Raw genomic sequence first — 7,646 nt, 5'->3', positions numbered from 1 at the left:
TAAACCTTGAGTGGGGTCCACGTCCAATAACAACAAGTATATTATTGGAGCTTTAGATCACTCCCAGTTTGTTTTCAGCTCCTGTGTGTGTTGCTCGCACGCATCAATAACCAAATAACAAGTATAAGCAATGTTGTCAGTATCGGAATCGGACCTGTATCGTTTGGCCAATGATTGTGTATAATCGGTAAAAAAATAATTAAAAATATTATGTGTCAATCATAACGTGTACATGTTAAAATTATTAAAAATAATATTAAAAAAATAATTTTAAATAATTTCTGTATTTATTAAAAAATAACCGATTCAGGTCAATATCGTATCAAATTTTTAACGATATGATACATATCGGCCACATCGGCAGTGACAACATTACGAGGAATTCTTTTTTACTTCATCAGTTTTTTACAAATATATTATTATTATTTTTTTAGATAATCCAAGAGGAAACCCCTCCATCACCTACCGTACATTGGCTGACCTCCAGTTGGTAAAGCCCTTGAGGTACCCTCTTGTCCACCGAGAAGTACGCTCAGCTTAGAACTTACAGCAAGGGCCGCCACCCGGAGATTTTGAACTTGTGACGTCTACTCAACTTAGTGGCATTCACAAGTTATTCATGGTAGATGGGCTGAGTCTTGTAGGCTATCTTTTGCAAATCTTGAAAAAAAAAAACTCATGAGAATTTGAATTTTTTTTATAAAATCTCTCATTTTTTGGCAATAAAAAAATAAATTTAAAAATATACAAAATAATTTTTATAAGAAAATATTAATAAAAATTATTTTCAAATAAAAACACATGGTTTTTTTACGATAAATAGCCGTTTAAAATGTAAATATCGCATTTAAATCACGATAATTATGTTTTTTCATAAATTTCGAGATATTTTGAAAATCTCACAAGAAATTTTAAACTTTCAGGCAATTTCTCGCGATATTGTCACGAGATTTTCATAAATCTCGTCACTATTGTGGTAAGCGGGGTCCTGTGTCAAGCAGAAGGCCCAGGATCGAATCACTCCGTCGCATTGGGCGGCTGTTGTTCTTGTAGGGGTCCGCCTGATCCCAGCTGGCCTTTAAAAAATAAAAAAATAAAAAAATCTGGAGGACATTGGTAAAAGGAAAAAAAAAAAATCTAAAGAGGTGGAGGGGTAAACACGTGGCGTGACGATTGGGCTCTCCCATACTTGTGGCCTTCACGTTTCTTCCAAGCAAGATTTTAAAACACATGCTAAAGTCTAAACTACTCTCTCCCCCTCCTTCTTCCTCCTTTCCGCCACCATCTGTGAGGCTGAGGCTGAGGAGCGTGGGCATGGCCGCCATCACCCAACTCCAACTCTCCTGGAAGAGCTGTTGGTGCTGCCATGACTACCTCTCCTCTGCTTCTCCCAAAAGGAAGGGGAGGATCTTGCTTCCCAAGTTGTCCCCGAGGCTCGACCCAATCTACTCCTCTCCTTTCCATCACTGCTATTTTTTTGATGGCAAGCACAAGAGTGGCTTCCTGCGTCGGATTAGAGTCCTGTGTATTCGATCTCCCTCTGAAAGTGGAGAGACGGCTAGTTGCGGTGATGATGGTAGTGGTACTGAAGAGGAGGAAAACGGTGAGGGTGGTGGAGTAGAAAACAAAGCCATGTCCAGGAAAAGAGGGAATAGATTTCTTTATGTTCTCAAGTCTTTTCTTCGAGGCGGCTTGTCGCCGTTGTCTCTGCGCTATGTATCAGCATCGACGTCAGTGGAACAGCGCAAGTTCAGGAAGGCGCTGATGAAAGCGGAAGCCAATTTCTTTTCGGTGAGCAAGCTTTTTCTTGGGCATCCTGTAGGTTATTGTTTTGTTTTGGTATTGAGTAGTAGAGTGTTAGAATTTTGCCTTTTCCAGATAGATAAGTGTTCAGATGCCATAAATAAGAAGTTGGTGGAACTCTATAATTCTTGTTAATGCAGCAACCCCGTTTTTCACAACAGAGTACCAAGATGAACATCGGGAATTTTATCAGTTTTTTTTTTTTTTTTTTAATTACATGGAATCTGGTGGATAGTCACCTGTAGAATTCGATCCTAACAACCCTCAGTTTAGATAGTGCTACTTTCATTCCTCTGGCTATCCTAATCGACCGCATGAACAAGAGGGATCACTAGCAATCAGCCTACTTCTATGTGAATGAAAAACAGAACATAGTTCCAAGTTTCTTGGCTTTATCTTTTTACCTCTTCTTTTTATAGACATTGCCATCCCTTCCGCATTGAAGTGCCGTCAAAGTAAAGAATTATCTACCTCATAATGCAGGCCGCCTTACCAATTAAATATCTTCACCAACTTTTCAATTAATGGTTTGGAACTTTGGATTATCTTGTGAAGTGGTATTTCTGCTTCAGTTACAAACCTGATATGGGGGGTTTTCTGCTTTTGTTCAATGTTTTGGCAGTTTGTAGGTCATCTTGGCAGGTATCTTGTGACCATGATGAGTACAGGAGTAATTCTTGCTATTGGATTCCAGCTTTCAGGTTGGCAAGAGCTTTATTACTCTGCCATGAGTGCTTCTTTACTTTAATGTGCTATTTGGCAGCGTATGATGTTTCATCCATTTTTCTGAATTATAAAAGGTGGAAACAGTCAGATGAACACCTTAATTTGGTATAGCTGGCTCGGTGGAATCATCATTGGGACGATGGTAGGTGCAAATATGGTTTTAGAAGAACACAGCAAAGCTGGTCCAAGGACTGTTGTCATAACAGGAAGGTATATAATTAGACTCTCCTTGCTCAGCCACGCTTATAAATGAGGACTAACTATTGGAGTTGTGGAATCTCTATGTTCTTGTCTTGTATGCGAATGTATCCATGAGTTATGCACCATAGTAGTCATTGTGGACAACAGCCGCTTGTGTCCCTCATCCAAGGTCTCTACGAACTGGCCTGTTGCTTCCATGATATGTTGATATCACTAAACGACTGCTATCTACTATTTGTCCTTTGATCATCTACGCTTTCAAGGTTCAAATATCTAGTCCATGTGAGTGTGCCATGTCTAAAAATCAATTAGTAGCTAAGATTGCAAATCAAGTGTTTAGAAATCCTACTATGGGTAAATTTTGCTTAATGAGGTCCTTTTTAGAAGTTTTCTGGGCATGATAGTAGAAGTCACCTAAATATGTGCAAGTAAAGTGTATCATTATCATGTATTCACCAGCTTTCTAGCAGTTCCTTTGTCCAAAAATTAGAAAATGGGTGTAGGGACTTGCTGGAAGCAGCAGATATTCAAATCCAACCTGTACACGATCCAATCACCATTGAAACAAAATGAAGCATGACACTTTCTCACCTCATTGATAGACATTCCATCCCGATAATGATAAGTCTGCACTGGATGTGTTATTTATTTATTATTTCTTAAGTATATTTTTCCATGACAGCACAAGGGGACTTGGGAAAGCACTTGCTCGGGAATTTCTTCTTTCTGGAGATCGTGTTGTTATTGCCTCTCGCAGGTGCTGTTCGTTCCTTTCAAACATATTCTTGCCGTCAACTGCTGTTATCTTGACTCATTGCAAATGATACTTGTTTCCTTGGGACAACTTCTGATGTGTTTTTATCACCTTTTTGCTTGTGCATACCTATCACAATCTGGATTTCTTAAGGCAGCCCAAAGTCAGTTAAGTCAACTGTAGAAGAACTTCAAGGAAATTTGGAAGATGGGATAAATGTGGTACAAAGAGTTTCCCGTCAGAAGAATCTGAGTAAAGCAAAAGTGACCGGGATTGCATGTGATGTTTGCAATGTTGGGGATGTAAAAAGGCTGGCCTATTTTGCTACCAGTGAATTTGGCCCTATTGATATATGGGTATGTTTCATGTTGTTGGGTGTCAGATATTTACTCGTTTACATATAGCCATATTACTCAACTTCGTATGATCATTCAACTCTAGTTGTTCATTTTCATACTATTGTGCTGCAGCAGACATTGCCTTCTTAATGATGTGCTGTAAACAATATCTATCCTTGCTGCTGATATTAACTATGAAAATATCCCTATTGACTTGATGTATGCATCCTTCATTCCAGATTCTTGTAATTTCTGCTGCTGCTGCTGCTGGTAGTATTCTCTGTTTTCTTATGGCAAATATTGTGTGTGGTATTGCTTAGTCTGCCAGTTTCATGAATTCCGTCTCCATTGTGTTGCAGCACTTCTTGAAATATTGCCTGACAAATCCCTATTGATTTTTTGCCCTGTTGACTGTCAGGAGATCTGACTCACCTATACAACAGAACCTGTTTGTACATGCTGATGATACAACAAAATGTCATGATGTACTGATTTCTTGAAAGCATAAGTGACATCTCTTGATTCGTGTTGTTGCTAAGAATTTCTATACCTAGTTGAAACAGTACAAAGTTGAGTGATTCTGTCACCTGGGGAACATGCTGCTATTGGTTGCAGCTAGTCTTTACTGAAGAAGATTTGGTTCTGGAGAATGCTTTCTGCTGACATCTGGAAAGCACCGGATTGGGCTGGCTGTCCTAATGAGATTTTCTTCTTGCTCTTTGTATTCTTGGGAGAGAACGGAATCTTCCTCGTTTTTTGCCTTGGTTTCTATCTATTAATTCTGTGCAGATTCCAGCATGTCTTTCTGTAAAGAATGAACAAATCAATCTCATTTTATTGTTCCTTCATTCAAATGCTATGTATCAAAGTGGAGTGACAAACAAGCTACCTGAGATTGTTCCGGCTTTGTTTGATAGCAATTATTGTGAATCATATTGGTATTTCTGATTGTTGCCTGAAACTGCATTTTATTGTTCTCATCCTTGCATGCGGATTCAGTTGAAATATCTATTCTAGTTTATAAATGCTTAATCAATTCATTTATCCCTAATGTGGAGCTTGTTTCATTCTACTTTTTATATTATGATTAGTCCACCAGTTCATGTTTGTCACATTAAATCTAAACAGCATCCAACTTGGCAGATAAATAATGCAGGAATAAATAAAGGTTTTAGACCACTGCTTCAATTTACGGATGAAGACATTAATCAGGTGAGCAATTGAATTTTTCCAGTCATTTCCTTTTATCTGGTGGTTTTCTAGTTGTACAGCCGTCCTGGCTCTCAATTTATTCCTCAATTATCTGTAGGCAAGTTTACCAAGGAAGAACACTCACAAAGATTTCATCAATTCCCATTTTTCAGATTTGTGGAAAATAGTGTTATGTGAAAAATCTACCTATTTGGTCGTGGTGTGCTTTACAAATTTTAGGGATACTGTCATATTCCTTGAATATTTTTTTTTCTTGAAAGGACCTTAATGAATACTAATATGTGTATTGTTGGACTTCTTTTACTAGATTGTCTCAACAAATCTGGTTGGCTCTTTAATATGCACTCGTGAAGCCATGCGTGTCATGGCATCCCAGGAAAAAGGAGGCCACATATTTAACATGGATGGCGCAGGGTCAGGAGGATCAAGCACCCCTTTAACAGCTGTGTGAGTTTCACTCTTGATGCTTCTTCAAATTGTAGTTTGGCAACTGGGTGGTCCTTGCCTTTTTTGAATTTGAAATGTCTTTATGTTTACTATATCACATTTTAAAATTATCTGCTGTCCGCAGCTATGGGTCAACCAAGTGTGGCTTAAGGCAGCTCCAGGCATCTCTGTTGAAGGAGTGCAAGAGGTCAAAGGTAGGAGTGCATACAGCATCCCCTGGCATGGTTCTGACAGATTTGCTTTTGAGGTAACAATCTTGAATCCCTTTCTTTTCCAAGTCCGAATTAGTAGTGTCCTGTTTTCAGACTTTGTGTAGATGATACTGTTGCGTGTTTCATTAGTCCCATTGAGCTATTCATCTATTTAAAGTGTATGGATCAGTTTACTAGTTAGTCCTTAGTTTATACTGTATTTGCTATTTACAGTGGATCAAGCCTTAAAAATAAACAGATGTTCAACATTATCTGTGAGCTGCCAGAAACTGTGGCAAGAACATTGGTTCCAAGGATGCGGGTTGTAAAAGGAACTGGAAAAGCAGTTAATTATTTGACTCCACCACGAATTTTATTTGCTTTAGTGACTGCATGGCTTCGGCAAGGTCGCTGGTTTGATGATGAGGTAAATTATAGCCCTCTCCAATACAAGTTGACATTTAAACATATTGTTCTGAATGATTTGTCCTATCAAAGTTGAAATACCTCTTTTGGTTTTCTTATTCTCCTTGATCATTTTGTTTGCCCTTGCAGTTAATTTGACATTTGACTATACATATCCCAGTTTTTTAACTGTATGAATCTTTGTTCATTGCTAGCTGATTTCATGTGTTTAATGCATGCGGTACTTTTGGATCTTCTACCAAATTTAGGAATTGGTTTAAGAATTTTATTATTGCATTGGTTGATGTTGGAGAGTGTTTCTTCCAGGGAAGAGCATTATACGCAGCAGAGGCAGATCGCCTCAGAAACTGGGCTGAGAGCCGTGCACGCTTTTCTTTTGCCGATGCCATGGAGATGTATACTGAGAACACTTGGGTGTCTGTCTTTTCACTTTCTGTGGTTTGTGCCTTCATAATCCTCTCCAGTTCAGTGGGAACAATGCCGGGCACATGATTCTCTTAAATAGCAGTTCCTAGCAAAGCGAACTTATCAACAACACAATGCACATCTCCATCTCGATTTAACCCATGGAGGAGCAACATTCTGTCTTGCCAAGTCAATTAAAGTGAACTGATTGAAAATGATTTCATCATCGATGCGTCCGACCTAACACCATGTTCACCGGAGGAAGGGAGCGACGTGCTATTGAAAATGGAGCCATCCTGGTTATAATCATCACAGGACTTCTCCATTTATATGTGTCTGTCTTGTGATTTTCCAGCTATTTGTAATTCAAAATTCAATTCTTGTTCCATTTGATCTAAGTTACTTCAAATATAAATGAAATCTAATCTCTAAAAGGTAGAACTGTGGACAGGTTTGTGGGGACAAGTCAGTTCATTGCCTGCGTATGTAACTGAAAAATGTCAATGGAACTGAATATTTAGTATGGAATATGCCAGCTTTCGTGTGCTTGTGGACTGCTTTGCTTTTTTTCTTTAGACCTATCGCTGTTGTTCTTCTTCTTCTTGTTTGTATGTTCTGACAATTCTTATCTATCAATGAGATGTCCAGCCATGAATGTTTTGTCTGTTATTGAAATCATTTTCTTGTGCGCCTCTTCCTCTTTCACACTAATTATATAAGATTTCACATTATATGCAGTTTCGCTGCATGGTGGGCATCCAGCGACCTGCCAGACAGCCATCCATCTTAGCATTTTTCGAGATGGCCGTTGTGTGACTTGTGTCCATCTCGAGAAATGTTGAGATGGATGGTCAACAGTAATGGAGCCTCATGCTAAGCATGCAGCACCGCTGCATAAAAAATGACCTTATATAATTGATTGCCACATTATTGATGTTGAAGTCTTCCTACCGTGAATAGTTTAAAGACAGTTCGTTACAATCCTGTCCATGTCTATCCAAGATGAACAGATTCGGTTCATCCAAAGTGGTAGTCCAGTTTAGGGGTGTCAACTAGTCGGGTATGACCTGATCCCAACTCAGATAAGACCTGGGTTTGGTATGAAAGGAGGAGGTCCAATTAAGAATCTGGGTTGGACTTATT

The 7,646-nt window shown here is 38.8% G+C and overlaps 1 protein-coding gene across 1 annotated transcript; it reads left to right on the top strand.

Annotated features, from left to right (window-relative positions):
- Positions 1 to 1,250: 1,250 nt before the first annotated feature.
- LOC149830222 (putative chlorophyll(ide) b reductase NYC1, chloroplastic) lies at positions 1,251 to 7,031 on the top strand. The gene is made up of 10 exons (XM_090016391.1): positions 1,251 to 1,791; positions 2,426 to 2,504; positions 2,604 to 2,739; positions 3,413 to 3,487; positions 3,642 to 3,840; positions 4,966 to 5,034; positions 5,342 to 5,481; positions 5,606 to 5,728; positions 5,907 to 6,099; positions 6,405 to 7,031. Exons 1-10 carry the CDS (start codon positions 1,315 to 1,317, stop codon positions 6,588 to 6,590), a joined length of 1,677 nt encoding a protein of 558 aa, XP_089872517.1. The 5' UTR covers positions 1,251 to 1,314; the 3' UTR covers positions 6,591 to 7,031.
- Positions 7,032 to 7,646: the final 615 nt, after the last annotated feature.

Source organism: Nuphar pumila, chromosome 8 (assembly GCF_984573655.1).
Source record: "Nuphar pumila chromosome 8, dmNupPumi1.hap1.1, whole genome shotgun sequence".
NCBI lineage: Eukaryota > Viridiplantae > Streptophyta > Magnoliopsida > Nymphaeales > Nymphaeaceae > Nuphar > Nuphar pumila.
The sequence above is the reverse complement of the archived record's forward strand: the minus strand, read 5'-3'. Positions and strand labels throughout refer to the sequence as shown.